This window comes from Pezoporus wallicus, unplaced genomic scaffold (genome assembly GCF_028554395.1).
Source record: "Pezoporus wallicus isolate ANWC-B61680 ecotype Strahan unplaced genomic scaffold, APGP_CSIRO_Pwel_v1 contig_5261, whole genome shotgun sequence".
NCBI classification, from domain to species: domain Eukaryota; kingdom Metazoa; phylum Chordata; class Aves; order Psittaciformes; family Psittacidae; genus Pezoporus; species Pezoporus wallicus.
In genome coordinates, this window is record NW_026642423.1 from 7,971,694 (window position 1) to 7,986,686 (window position 14,993).

At 43.8% G+C, this 14,993-nt stretch overlaps 1 protein-coding gene across 1 annotated transcript in view; it reads right to left on the reverse strand.

Moving 5' to 3' along the window:
* Window positions 1–1,149: 1,149 nt before the first annotated feature.
* Window positions 1,150–14,993, reverse strand: part of HEG1 (heart development protein with EGF like domains 1) — a 50,800-nt gene continuing 36,956 nt past the window's right edge. Inside the window, exons 15-22 of the mRNA XM_057430176.1 lie at window positions 13,989–14,047; window positions 13,353–13,513; window positions 10,862–10,996; window positions 5,511–5,553; window positions 5,366–5,403; window positions 4,675–4,762; window positions 3,061–3,235; window positions 1,150–1,564 (exon numbers count right to left, since the gene is read on the reverse strand). Coding sequence (XP_057286159.1) covers window positions 1,415–1,564; window positions 3,061–3,235; window positions 4,675–4,762; window positions 5,366–5,403; window positions 5,511–5,553; window positions 10,862–10,996; window positions 13,353–13,513; window positions 13,989–14,047 — 849 coding nt within the window. The 3' untranslated portion in view covers window positions 1,150–1,414. The remainder of the gene's footprint in view (window positions 1,565–3,060; window positions 3,236–4,674; window positions 4,763–5,365; window positions 5,404–5,510; window positions 5,554–10,861; window positions 10,997–13,352; window positions 13,514–13,988; window positions 14,048–14,993) is intronic.

Consider the following 14,993-nt stretch of genomic DNA (forward strand, 5'->3'; position numbering starts at 1 on the left):
TTCAGCTGCAGGACACTCTCGAGAGATGATCTTCAAGGTCCCTTCCAACCCAAATTATATGATTCTGTGATAAGTAAGATCTCTTTTTCAACACCTAGCTCGGAATACAGCCCATTACTGTTGAATTTTATCTTTGGTGAGAAATATAATAACTTACATTCTTCAGCTTTTGCCAAGACGATTAATATGAATTAACATGCCTAGGTGAGGAAATCTGCCTGGTATGAATCATTCAAAACTGTGATGAAAGCAAGCAAAACACTTCAACATAAGTGATATTTGTTCCACTAGGATTGAAAACATACTATTTTTCTCTCCCTTGAATACAACTGATTGCAGCGAGCCTTATTTTCCACAGTACTGAAAGCCTCCACAACTCCTACAGAAGTCAAGGTGGGCTGGGGAGTCTTGAAAACTATGTCCTGCCTGTAGAACCCAGAATTCAGGTTCCACTGCCAAACTAGGGCTATAGCGTTATTGCTCCTTCCCAGATTCTAAGGAGGATGCTGAATTCACAGCCCTGTGAGCAATTATTTAACATTATATTGCTGTTTCTAAATCCCTGCAGAGAAACAGAGTCCCATAAGTTCCTATACAGAAGCACTATGATGATGTATAGTGGCATCACTTCTGAGCTATGCTGGTTGGCAAAACATCATACTCGTACTCTTTCTGATATATGGAAAGTTTTCAAAGCAGTGCATAGGATCAACTTTGTCTTTTTTCAGTTAAAATTGTAGTAGTATGACTAACTTTCCCATACTCCTTGGAATCAACCAGCTCATGAATTCAGTTTACATTAACAGGCATCAGACTTCACCAAGGACCCAGCATTTTAAAGAATTTCTACCAGCAAGAAGGTTAGGGCCAGAGGACAAGCCAGCTTCCCTGTTGTATATGAAGCAGAAAGCAATGCAGCAATGTAAAAGGGAGTGGACAAACTTGCCCTACCAAAAGCAGTTGCACTTTGCAAAGTGAATCTTTGCCTAAAGGTTGGCTAAGACAAGCACAGTCAACAGAAAACAAGATCTGTAAACAAAACGCTCTTTAGTGGTATTCAGTGAAGAGTGCTAGGCATAGTTCATCTGCCTATACTGATCCATGCTTGCCATGTAGCGTAAAGTGAGCAAAGCAGCAGCACAGAACAAATCTGGAGTACATGTATTAACTTCCACCTGGGTCTTTCAGTGATGTGCACCTTGAGCCATTCCCTCTTCCTCCTTGTCCTTCCTTCTGCTGCTTAGGGAGTGCAACGATTCCTCAGGGCAGCAATGCTCGGCATGAAGTTCAAAGTCCTTCCTGTTAAATGGGAAGAGTAAGACTGATATGGGCTGAACTGCCCAGGAGACAGATTGTACCTGGGGATCAAGGGCCACAGAACTGTGTCAATCTTCCACTCCCTTTCCACTCCCTGCTAAAAATAGTCTCTTCTTCTGGTTTCATCACTAATGAAGGATGGATTGTATTGTCCAGGGTAGATGCATGAATGTCGAGATCCAGGCAAACCAGTGTAGGGAGGATAAAGTCCATTTCTTTCCAGTTCAGGATTTCTCAGTCCAGTTGGCTGGATTAGCAAAAAAATGAAATAAGAAGGGTCTTACTTGCACACTCAAATCCTCCTTCAGACACAGCCTTACCAAGTTTCCCAGCAGTTATTTGAGTAGCTAGAAGCAATAACATGATCACTAATGACCTCTATAACCTAGAATGATTTTTTATGTGGGAGCTATGCATTGCCTGAAGGAGCTTTTCTGATGCAATCTAGATTCAACACCTTGCCAATTAGCAGATTTGAAGTTTACCTGCCTCCATCAAATCCAGTCTAAGTGCACAGTTAATTTTTAATCCAAGGATTGTGCTGATGAGATCAGGTATGGAAATGACTCATCAAAAGGATATTGTCCCAGAGCCACCCTTGAAGGAAACACTTCTAGAAAATCAAAGTTAGTCATCTGCTTTGAGTATTACCTGGGAGCACTTCTCTCCCAATTAACCATAGGTACCTACTATCCCAACACAGGGGCTTGGATTATATGTCAAACACAAAGTGATCTGATCTCCCTTTCTCTTCCCTTCTCTTACTTAAGTAAATGTCCTGGGGACATTTGGTTGAGGAGCTTTGATGTCTAAGACCAAGACTGTACAATCCTTTCACCTGGTAAATAACATCAAGGCAACTGGTTTGATCTGGTACCGAGAAGATCTATACAAAACCCTGATGACCTACCACTTTCTGAAAAGCTCCCCTTTCTAGTTGCCAGCAAAATAAAAGTCTTTAAAAATGTTTAAGGAATGCATTTTTATTTCCAAATCTCCCATTCTTACTGGAAGCAAGAAGGAGAAATATTTCCATTTAGGCTGTGAAATCCAGTAAACTTGCTTACTGGAAAACTTAAAATACAAGCCAGAAAAAAAAGTATTGCTTGCTGCTTTCTGCTCTGGAAAGCAGAAGTCCAGAATGTGTGACTTATGTGAAATTCTGCAACCTTCACTCACATGAGTAACCCACACACACCTTAAGTACTTCCAGCATGTTGCTGCAGATTAGTGACAGATGATATAAAAGTATCACAGCTCTGAATACAGACATTAGCAGATGGTACCAACTATGACAGCAGGTCTTGTGCTTGTGATTTTCTGTGCCCTACACAGCCTATTACTCCTCCACTACTTCTTTCCTGCCACTTCAGAGCTTGAAAGGATGCTCCTTAAACACCCTTTCTGCTCCAGGAAATTGCCTGTACACTGGAGAAAGGAAAAGTGGAAGAAAAGAGGGGTCCTCAGTGACCAGCATCTGCCCATATTGGGATGAAGTCCCCCAGGCAGAGGTCTCAACTTTTCAGCATCATCAGTGAGGGCAGATGTGAAAAAACTACCCACAAGGATACCTAGCAGTCTGCCCAAAACCTTTAACTGTCCTTCTTTAGGACTGGGTTTTTGGGGCATCTACCAAAATGCTCCTAGACATTTCCCTAGCACTCTTCCTAATGACATCTCATCAAGAATGTGCCTTTGCTGTGTCAGGGACAAAGGGTTAATAGTTAAGCTATGGTTTGATACCGAATAATATACATCTGTCATCTGCAACAGGTTCTTGGTGCTCCCATTCTCCTGCATCTCGATGGTCTCTCTGCCCCACTCCTGTGCCCGGGGATTCTTCGGATATTCAGCATATGGTGACATCTGGAAATCCCCACTCTTGAAAATGAGTTTACTTATGTCATTTTTATTCTTCCTGTTTATAAAAGAATGAAGGAAAATGAAAACATACAACTTATCCTGCTATCTTGCATGCTTTTCTGACATGATCTCAGAAGATTTACTTCTGTAATGAACCTTGACTGGGAACAAAGATCACTTCAGAAGGGCTGTAGTCCAATCCTCTGTTCCAAGGCAAAATTAGATACGAGGTCAGATTGTGCTACTGAGGGCATTATCAGGTGGGATTTGAAATTTCCAAGGATAGGGATGGCATATCCTCTCTGAGCAAGTTGTTCCACTGCTTCACTGTCCTCTTGGTGAAAAAGTTTTCCCCTGCATTCAGTCTGAACCTCTCCTGATCCCACTTATGCCTGCTGTCTATTATAAATATGTGTGTCCACCTGAGTCAATAAAAAAGTAATGGAAATCCAGGAGGAAAGAAAAACATATGGACGCTCCCATGGTCTTCAAGTCTCCAAGTGCTCAAGTATAGCACTTCTAGGCACTATGTCACTATGTCAATTCCTTAGAAGGAAAACCTAAATGGGGCTGGCCTGAATGACATCAAATGCCCCTAACATGATTACCATGTATGAGTGGACTTTGGCGACATTTCCAGTTCAAATTAGAGTACCCTCCAGGAAGTCACATAACCTGCCAAAGGCCAAGACTCATGAGAAGATCAATCCATCCCTGCAGAGATCTGGCCATCACACCCTTCTGCTGGTCACCCCGGCTCAAAACATGAGGGAACAAGCATATACCACTGCGCCAACCAATTTACTGCCACATCTGTGTTACTGATAAACCCAGTTGATAACTTTAATCAGAGAGCTTTGAAATCCTAGATTTGGGGGCTGAAATGAGAGGGAGAGGGTGTTACTGCAAGGAAGCCCTTTTCATGATATATAAATCATGAAGCGGAGCTTCCTTGACAGGCTTCTAGTCTGAATCTTGCTTCCAGTCCGAATCTACCTGCTGGTATGGGAGCTGCATGTGTACATGCATGTGTGTATTTGAGAAGGAGACACACAGAGTAAGAGCATATGCAGGACTTGTCCATAAAGGAAAATGAAAATAGCCTTAAATACACTCAAATACCACTTCAGCAATGGCCAGTAATCGCTACTGTTGACTAAACTTCTCTTTTCTACTTAGCTTGCATTTTTGGAGACTTATTGCTGCCTTACAGCTCTGAGGGGGAAGGACTCTTTTGAATCTCCATCCTTAGACAATGTGACTGTCAGGCACATGCTTAAGAGACACAGAGTTCAATTTTTTTTGGCCTGGTTGGTGGAAAACAGAAATATATGTCCCAAATGAAAGCACAGTGCAATACTTCAGTATCTGATTAATCCACCTGCTTAGCTATCCTGTGTTTTGGTCCATCAGGGTTCATGTGTAGAGCATTAAGTGTGGCGTGACCCACTGAGAAGATGCCATGGAGGAGCTGGGGCTTCTGGTGGTACCTACCGGCAGCAGGTGACGATAAGTGCTATGCCCATGATAAGCAGAAGTCCACCTCCTGCAGCTGCAATCACCACAGTGATAAGCTGATATGCTGCAGACAAGAAAGACAGAGACTCACTTAGAAACAGCAATGTAGCTGTAAATTCTACTGTAAACATGTCCACAGTCCTCATGCAAAGGGACTAACTATTTATATCCCATCTTTCCTCCCTCTGCAAGCAATATTGCCTTAAATTTCTGAGTGAAATGGATGGAGTTGGGATCTCCTGCTAAAGGGAAAACAAGGTCATGTTTCCCCAGAGGACAGATTACCTTTACTAATAAATCAGAATAATTTAAATGATATTTCATGGGTTAACCTCTGAATACCTTGTTTCAAGAGGGGGGTTGGACCAGATGACCTTTGAAGGTCCCTTCCAACCCAAACTATTCTATGATACTAAGAGTGCCCTCCATACATGATATCGTGACAGAGTATCCAGAGAAAAGGACATCTTCCTTTAGAAGATAACACTGACAACTTTGACAAAGAAGGTCAACAAAATAATTCTCAGCAGAAAATGAAGAAACAAAAAAACCTGACAAGAGTATTCTGTACCTATTGCATTTTAGACACAGTCATCTGCAATTACTTGCTTCAAATCTCCCATTTCTGACACTGTAGAAATTAAAAGAAACAAAATTTGGTACTTACGGTTTCCACAGTTGAATCCACCTAAGCCAAATGGGCAGCTGGTAACAGAACACAACATGGAGTTTCAGTGGCTTAGTTGTGACAACAGGTCACCAAAACAATATTCAAAAGGACGTGGACTAGGAGGAGGGAACAGTCACCATACCTCACACAGGTCTCATTTTCCAGCTTATATCCATCTTCACAGGCTAAAAACACAGAAAAGAGAAGGGCCATGAGCACCACGTAGTGGTGCACGGAAGGCATTTCCCATCGCCTCTTCCCGCGGCAGCCTCACCCCGGTCAACCCTGAGACTGACATGCCGGTCTGCGCTGCTGGCGCAGAAGGAACGCCATGCACTCTGACGTGATGCAATATTTGCTCTGGTTTAGGCGAAACACCGTGCACTTAAATTCACCTCCCGCTGGCTTTGACAGGACCATTTCAGGACTTCCTGGCAGAGCTAGCCCAGAGCCTGGCTCAGGGTAGGTGGCAGGTAACCTAATGCCCAGCGCAACCCCTTCTTGCCCAAATGGAAATCCATGCACACTTGTACTGTTTCCCACAAAAGAGCAGTGTAAAATATCTGCAAGTTCCTCCAGTTTTTGTTTTGAAACCTAGTTTGAACACTGTTATTTTAGAACTGATGTGCGTTATTTAATTAAATTTAAATGTTAGTATTGCAACAAAATGTTACACAGACACAGTTAGGATAACCTGAAGCGGTATGTTTTGCCTCATGCCACCTTTTTTCCTGTTGTTCAAATTTGCAGCTAAATTAAATTTTGAAACGTAATATTTTACTATAGAATGGAAATAAAATGTACTAGGCCTAAATAAGCCAGAAAACTGCTATGTACAAAATATTAGCAAAAAACCTAAAACCATCATTTTGAAATAAAATCATTTCTGTGCTTACAGACAGCTATCTCATCACCTGAATTATGCAAGAAAATTATGCTACCCTTCTGATGAACACTAGATGTGATTATAACATTGGACATACATTTATAAGGGCTCCTGCAGATCTGCTGCCTTTCACAGAGGCAGTGGTCACTCAAAGACCTGGGTAGGAATGACACAGACAGAGTCGTTTTGGGTAGAGGGACAAGCCAGGGCTAGGACATGCAGCAGCCCTTGGGGTCTGCAAGACATCACCCAAGCATCTGGGAAAGCCCAGATTGTTAACTGAAAACAAAAATGCTCATGGACTCCCCCCCCAACACTATAAGCTTAAAACTGGTGAGGTGGCACCTCCCAACACTACCTTCCCTCTGCCCTGCTCTCTAACTGTATGGAAAACCCAAAGCCAAAAGCTCAGCCACCCCAGCAAGTGTGAGGAAATCTGCAGGGAGAAAAGGGGGCTTCCAGCAGAGGTCTCAACTAAGCGGCAAAGCCCTCACCTCCTCCGCTGCTGCTCTCAAATACACACCAAATGCCTTTTTGCCTCTGTCACAGCCAGCAGCTGTATTTTCAGAAACACTTGACACAGACAGGGAGGGAGGAAGGAATAAAAGAAGGACAAATGTACAACACTGTCCATTAGGATGGGCTGTTGTATCATAGTAAACCAAGAGAGAGCACTAGTGTACTGGCTGGATTCAGAAGTTTATGGTTCTTCCAGCACCAATAACAAGTGATATTGATGCCAGCAGGGAGCAATGCAACTGTGAACTCCCCTCATAATACAGGTCACAGAACTTCCCTAAATTTAATTCCAGTTTCAAATCAAATAGTTGAACTGGAGCTACATTTTGGAGAACCATCCAAGATTGATTCTAATATTTTCAGTTACAGACAATCAACCATAACCCTGGGTCAGATGCTCATGAAGTTAATTTCCCCAGTCATGAAAAACATTCACCTTCTTTCTGGTCTGAATTATACCAGTGTCAAATTCCAGCTTTTGGATGTTTACTTGCTAGATTGGAAAAGGTTACATGATCACATTTCTCCTCCTCACCGTCGAATCACTACTTTAATACAGCCAAGTACACAGAGATCTCTGACTCTCCCTAGTTATTGCAGCTTTTCTCTGAACGCTCCCAGGTTTTCTTGGACCCTTTTGATCACCGATTCCCAGAAATAGATGTCGCAAGCCCAGGGATAACAGAACTTCCCCTCTTCTGCCTGTCTGTGCCCCCTAAATGCACCCAGAGACCATATTAGCCTTACAAGCCAGAACTGGGGACCTCTTCTTTACCCACCAGGCCTCCTTCACAGCTTTGCCCCAGTCTCTACTTTCCAGGCGACACAACCCAGTGTGGCTGGCGCTCTGCTCGTGGTCATTGCTTGCAGTCATGCTGAAATACTGTTTGCCTACACACCATCTAAGTGTCTTGTGTCACTCATGGTGTGTGGACTCAGATGAGTGATGAATTCACATCAAGAATATTACTGCTCTAGGCCCAGGCTTTGTATGGCAACTGGCATCAACAACGATGAGGGATTGATGTCAATGGCAGCTGGTCTTGCACTCCTTTCTCTGCCCTATATATCCCCACTACTCTTCCACTAACTCTTGCACTCCATATATTCCCCCAGAGCTGGGGATGGGGAGGCTAAGGCTCTTTGTATAGCCCCCTGCTGCATCTCATCATGATACTTTTTGCACTGGATTTATTTTTCTCTCTTTAAGATAGTTTCTTTGAAATCAAGGAAGAGTTAAGAGCCTCAGCCAACAGACAACTAGGACAAAGGTAGTAAATCCCAAAGGGTCTTTGCCTAGTTCATTCATAATATGGAGGTATTAGAAAATGAGACAGGAAGTGTTGCTCCTTTCACTTGCTAATAAAAGAAAACCAAAACCATTATGGATCAAATGTTTTACCAAAGCAAGCCACAAGATCAGGCAATAATGAGATCTACAGTAAAGTGGAGGGAAGAATCACCTCAACAGCTCAGTGGAGTTGCCTTCCCCAATGAGCGCAGCAGTTGCATGTTCCCCAGCCCCAGCCTGTTGCTTGCACATTGGAGAGACCTGGAGGAGCCTGCAGGTAGATGATGGAGCCCAACCTAATCTCTCCTGCTCAGTAACATGTGTGGGACACATACAACTCAAGCGGCCTCAAAGCTGGAGTTGTGCCTTGGGCAAGCACATCCCTGGGACCCCATGGGCACACAGCTCCAGGCCAGGAGGCTATAGGGGCAGTAAAGAGGAAAAGCAAGATCCTGAACATGCATATCTCTGTCTTACTTAAATGCTTATTGCTTATATCTCTTCCTCTCCTCAACCCTGCCTTTTCCTGACACTTTGCTTTCTCCTCTGGCATCTTTCCTGCTCCTTTGAACATGCTCCCAGGAGAGCTCAGACTGTCACGCTCGCTCAGCAAGTTTTAAACATGAGCAGGGAATGGAGGAAAGGTTTAAGTGTCAGGGGCCAAGCAAAGCTATTAGGTTGTGCTTTTTTTTCTGGATTCCATCGCCTTTGCCTTCCTGAAAGAGACTTGGGTGTCTCTTTGGAAACCTGCTTTGCTGCTCCTTGTTTCACTTCAGTAACACTCATGCTATTAAAAATAGCATGCTGTTGAAAAGATGGCACACTGGGTTTGTTGCTCTGTTTCTAAAACAGCCCTGAAGATACCAGGAAGGCTGAAAATCATCAACGACCAAGAGGCAGACGAACTGCACACAAAGAGGTACCACGACCAACATGTAGCTCAGAGGCACAACTTTTCCTTGGTCCAGGAGGTGGTTTTTCAAGCATGCCCCAGGGGACAGCCACTGCAAGGCCGAGCAGAACAATCCCCGAAGGTCAAGGTGGCTGATCCTCCATGTCCCAGCGCCTCTCCCAGCCACACTCGCCTTCCCACGGGGGAGACCGGACAGGGCAGCACAATAGCCATTTCCCTCTTTGCAAATACTATAATTGGAGTTACTGTGCCACATTTTCATGACCCACAATGAGGGTCGGATGCTCAGGAGACCTCAGTTCCTGTTTAGTCACTAAGAGGGCAGAGATTTTCAAAGAAGCCTGCATATTGTATGCTATGTTTATCAGAAAATAGACCTAAATACCAAATGAGTGCCATAGCTTGGCTTTTGAAAAAGCCTTTAAAAATCCCAAACCACCTGGTTTACCCAGATAGGAACAAAGTGATGCTGTAAATCTGGCAACTTGCCAGAGCATGGCATGATGCAGTCGGTGCTACCCTCACTCTGCTGCAGCCTAAATTCCGCATCAACCCTGTCCCTCAGACACTCTCAAGCTACTCAATAAGATGTTTCTTACTGACAGCGCTGAGCTGAAGGTGGAACTGAGGCCTCGCTATACGTAGGTAGAGATATTTTCATATTTTGCACAACAAAAAATACCTGTAAGTAGGAACTAACCACATGTTATAAGACGTTAGATCTCTTACCCCTCTGCAACCATCGCATCTGAGTGCCTCACAGCCTTTCAGATATTTATCTTCACAACACTCCTTCACAAGAGACACGGACAGGAAAAATGGAGTAATTTGCCCTTGGGTTCCCACTGTAAATGATGGAGCTAGAATTGAGCAAAGCCTCCCAGATTTCAGCTCAGCTCCCCACTCACTGAGTAAGCCCTTCTCTGCCTCTCAGGGTTCAATGGAGATGGTCAGTGTTTCCTAATAGAAATCCTTCTCCCAACATACAAGATGAAGGGAGGGAATTAAAACACGAAAGAGAAAGATTTTGGCTAGAGCCATAGGGCAAAGGAAGGTCACCATGGCCTGGAACCTATCTCCGTGATGTCCATACCAGAGCCTGCAGTCCATGAGTTATTTCCAGGCACATTTTTCTCACTCTCTGATCAGATTTGGAATCAATAAAGCATCTCCTTCTATTTCAACAGCAACCCAGCAGAAACTGCCAGAAGCAATATATAATCACTACTGCAATTCTTATTGATATGTCATCAGAAAATTGCATTTCTTAAGAAGACCTGCAATAACTGCTGGAACTAGGGATGGACACCCTGATCCTACAGAAGTCATTCTGACCATCAGCACATAGACAAAGACCTTGTTTAAAATACAGCAAAACTAGATTTCATTATCTGAAGAGCAGCTAAATAATAATATAGTACTTAAGCTTAAAATTTCTATTAGGAACCCACCTGAAAAATAAATCAATAACTTTCAGGTACTTATTTTAAAAATATTGATGATGTCTTAATATAGGCTTTTGAGTTCAAAGCACTTCTACAAAGTTCGCTGAGAGTTCAGACAAAATCAAAACAACCAGAGGCACACGTCATCTCTGCTCTGTGCCACTGAACTGAAGCCCAAAGCAGTCAGGCCCCTTTCTCCCTCTTCTCAATCACTGTGATTCACAGCATGCTCTAGAAAGAGATAATATTATTCCTAGAGAGAGACTGTATCTTCAGTGTCTGCTGAAAAGTCCCCTAACTAAATAAAAGAAACTTGAGCTGCTAATATTTGCTCACAATATTGAGCTTCTTGCCTTCATAGTGGCACAAACACACTCATTTCTACTGGAACAAAAAGTTTAAGCAAAATTCAGGCAAAACACGCTGTAGAGAGCCATACCTCTGCAGGAGTGGTCCATCTTGTTGTATTTGAAGTACCCACTTTTGCACTGGCAGAGTGCAACTCCATCAAAGTCAGTGCATTCAGAAGTTTCCTTGTCACATTCAGGGTCTTTCTGCTTGCACAAGCTGCCAACTGTCAGGAGGAGGTAGCCAACATCAGTGCAGTTCTCTCTAAACCCACCATTACATGCATGTGCTTTCCTGGCATCACATTCAGCTCATGTGTTGCTTTAATCTCCTTTCTTTTTTTTCTTTTAAGTAGTATTTTTTACACTAGGAGACAGTCAACATGACTCTGTGCCACCTTTTCTTGCATATCTACCATCATTTGTAAGGGCCAATAGAAGGAGAGAATAATAAATGTTTCAGCTTGGAGGCAGAAGGGGAAATGAAAAAGAAAAATTTGGTTTGGCTCAAGCTGAAACACATTCACCCCTGAGATAGTTCAACAAATCATTTTTTAAGCTTATAGCAAGCAAAACATTTTGCTAAGCCCAAAGCAATTTTTTTTTTCCATTTCAATATTAAGCACTGGATTTTTTTTCATTTTTCAAACAAAGAATTTGTCCTTTCATTTACATTACTTCAAAGTAGTGTTTTACTTCAGAAAGTCAGATTTACTTCAGAAAGTCAGATTTGTTACAACAAGCATTCAGCAAAACTGTGGGTAAATGATGAAAACTGTGTCACCAAATTTACATTTTTCACTGGGAGGTCAGACTAAATGGAATGAAGAAACAAAAAAAATATTCATGAGAAATAGGATTTTATGGAATACACGTCACTCATTTGGCACTCACCTTTTATGAACCTCTCCCTGTTAGATCCATCATATTTTTTTTTTTATCTGACGTCTTTTCTTGTAAGCGCTTACACAAGTACATAATTTGTTCCTTATTTTGCTTATTTCAAGTTAAAAGTAGACTTTAGCAGAAGCATTGTAATCAGAGGTAATGGCTAGATACAGTCTGAGAGAATCTACCAAAATAATTCAGGTAATTCAGTCCTTGGTGGAGTGCGGCTTTAAAGCACAGCATGTTAAAAGCGCATGCTAAATTTCTCATCTTTGTGTTTATTTTGCCAAAATAATCTGTGGGGTTTCCCACTACACCCAGGCTGAGTGGTGCTGCTCTTTATCCTCAAAGCCTCAAACCCTGAAGTCACAGAGCTCCATGAACAGAAGTTCTGTTGCAGTAGCCTGCCTTTCAAGGGTGCTCATTCCCTGCATCCTGCTGGTACCTCTCGCAGCTAAATCTCCTCTATCGCTCCCTCAGAAAGCAAGGACCAGGAGGTACAGGGCACAGGGCCAGCACCAACAATGGGGTCCACCTAGAGAAGGTCCTGCACAACACTCACAGAATCATAGAATTAACTAGGTTGGAAAAGACCTTTAAGATCAAGTCCAACTGTTACCCTCAGACTGCTGAGTCCACCACTAAACCGTGTCACTGAGGGCCTCATCTACATGTTATTTGAACACTTACAGGGATGGTGATTCCACTACTTCCCTGGGCAGCCTGTTCCAATGCCTGACTACCCTTTCTATAAAGAAATATTTCCTAATATCCAATTTAAACCTCTCCTGAAGCAGCTTGAGGCCATTACCTCTTGTTACTTGGGAGAAGACCAGCCACCTCCTCTCTCCATCCTCCTTTCAGGTAGTTGAGGAGAGTGACAAGGTTCCCCCGGAGCCTTCTCTTCTCCAGTCTAAATGACCCCAGTTCCCTCAGACATTCCTCATAAGACTTGTGCTCCAGACCCTTCACCAGGTTTGTTTCCCTTCTTTGGACCCGCTCCAGCAACTCAGTATCAATCCCATAGTGTGGAGCCCAGAACTGAACACAGTATTGAAGATGCAGCCCCACCAGTCCTGAGTACAGGGAGATTATGACTTCCCTAGTCCTGTTGGCCACACTGTTTGTGACAACACTAATGTGTTTCTCAAGTTCTCTGTGCTACATCCACATTCCTCTTTGGCAGGTAAGGATTTGGTAACAGAAATCAAAAGCTCTTAATTGTGAGTCATTTTTAGACAGGGCATCACTGAAACTGGGCAGTCAGGAGAGCAGAGTTCCCCATATAGCCTCCAGTGGTTTCAATCAACTTCACTGAGAGGGTTTGTCTCTTGGCTTTCACAATGTTTCCCTGCCTCCCAGCTGCACCAGTGGAATTAAGACTTACGGTTTTTTGATCTGGCTGGGGCCCAGTGTCACATCCCAAAGATGAAAGGCTGCCCTACAATGCCTTCTAATCCCGTGTTGTGTGATGTTTTCACAGAGGAACAGATTTCTCACACATGTGGCAAAGATAAGGCTCAATATCTGCATCCCTTTCATACCGAGAGTCTCTTAAGATGACTCCCATTTAAATAAGATAAAAAAGATTCAGAGGGGTTTTTCCAAATGCCAAAATCTTTCTCTTTGTTATAGAAGAAGCCAAATAAAACACCCCTTTCCCCTCCCACCACAGTCCCTCCAGATGCTATTTACCTCTGTGGAGCGGCTTCAGGCTGGAGATGAACTGGCAGGCTTCAGTGGGGGATTTGCAAGCTCGAATGTAGCTTTTCACACTGCTAACAACGTCATAAAGAGTCACATTGGATGCTAAAGAGAATGTGGATTGCACTGAAACATGCACAAAATTCGTCTCCCTAACAGAAAACAAAACAAAACAGCCCTGAGTACCACAGGTCAGTCTGATGTCATTGTTAGCACCTTATACATAGGACTCTTATTAATGCATATTATACATAAAGCAAGCGATGCTTATCACAGACAAATACTGCATACATACTGAAACAGTCATGCATTGTAACAGTCCTCAGAAACAGGACAAACTTACATACAGAGAGGTTAATTTGGGGCTGGAAGGGGTGCTGGTAGCTAATTTTGAAACCATCCATAAATCCCTCCTGGGCAGCTCACAGGCCCATCCCCAGGCCCCTCAGTCCAGGAGGGGATACCAGGAGAGCCACACAAGATGATCAAGCATTCCCCATGCACTGACTACTGTCAGGTCAGATTACATCGAGCCCAACACCCACTCAGAATGGGGAATGTGGATCTCAAGTTGAACATCCTAAATGCTTAGGTTTCTCATTCTTCCCCCAGTAGCCTTAGCCTTACCTGGTTGCCTTAACTGTGGAGTGATGGTACCCTGGTAAGCCGGACAGTGATGCATCAAGCTGCAAAGAAGGAGAGAGCAGCTATTAGTAGCCATGGGGGTGAGGAGGGATTCAGCCCCGTGGGACACAGCACAGGATAGTCCTTCTGGGTCACCAATACCACCCCCTGCATTCACCAGAGCTGTCTGCTGAGGCCAAGGGGGCTCTGAGCATCCCAGCACTTCATCTGCTCAATAAGAAAAGTGTGTCATCCTGTTGCCAGCAAGGGATGGCTGAAGTCACCATTATGCCGTCTTGGACAGGAACAAAGGCTTGGGGATTTCAACATGAGCATCTGCCTGGAGCCCCACTATGCAATGACCACAAAGTGGGGCTTCTGAGGATGAGCCAGAAGCTAGTGGGAAGAGAGCCTTGTGCAAGGCCAAGATCCAAGTGGCACCCTCAGAGCCTGCACATCTTCCAAGGAGCCTCCTTCCCCTTGGATCCATGTGGCCATTTGTTTTCACTCCCCAGCACAAGCCAGGCAGGCAGCATCAAGGCAACTCACTCCATCTCCCCCCTACTTTTGTGGGATCTCCAAATCACCTACTCCAAAAAAAGTTGGGATGAATTGCAGCCAACCCAGCAACTGCTAACAGGTCAAATTCATGCATGCAATGACCTGGCTAAAAAAACGCACAGAGATGTACCTTTCCCCAGCCCAGGGTTCTTTTTGGAGCAACTGATGGCACAGCATATGGGGAACTAATAGCTCACCCACCACTTGCTCCTAACTGACTGAAAGCCACATGGCTGCGATAGCACGGCTGGGAGCTCTACAAAGAGGAAGGTATATTTGGGTGGGTGCTGCTGTTGAGCTTCATCTCATGGGGTTTGACTTAAAAGCAAGGTGTCACCAGCTGCAGTCCAACCTGCCCCAGTACCTGTAAAATATACTGATGAACAATGAAACCCAGAGTTACTGTTTTAATGTTTGACCTTAGAAGAGCACTAATGCCCTTTCAGG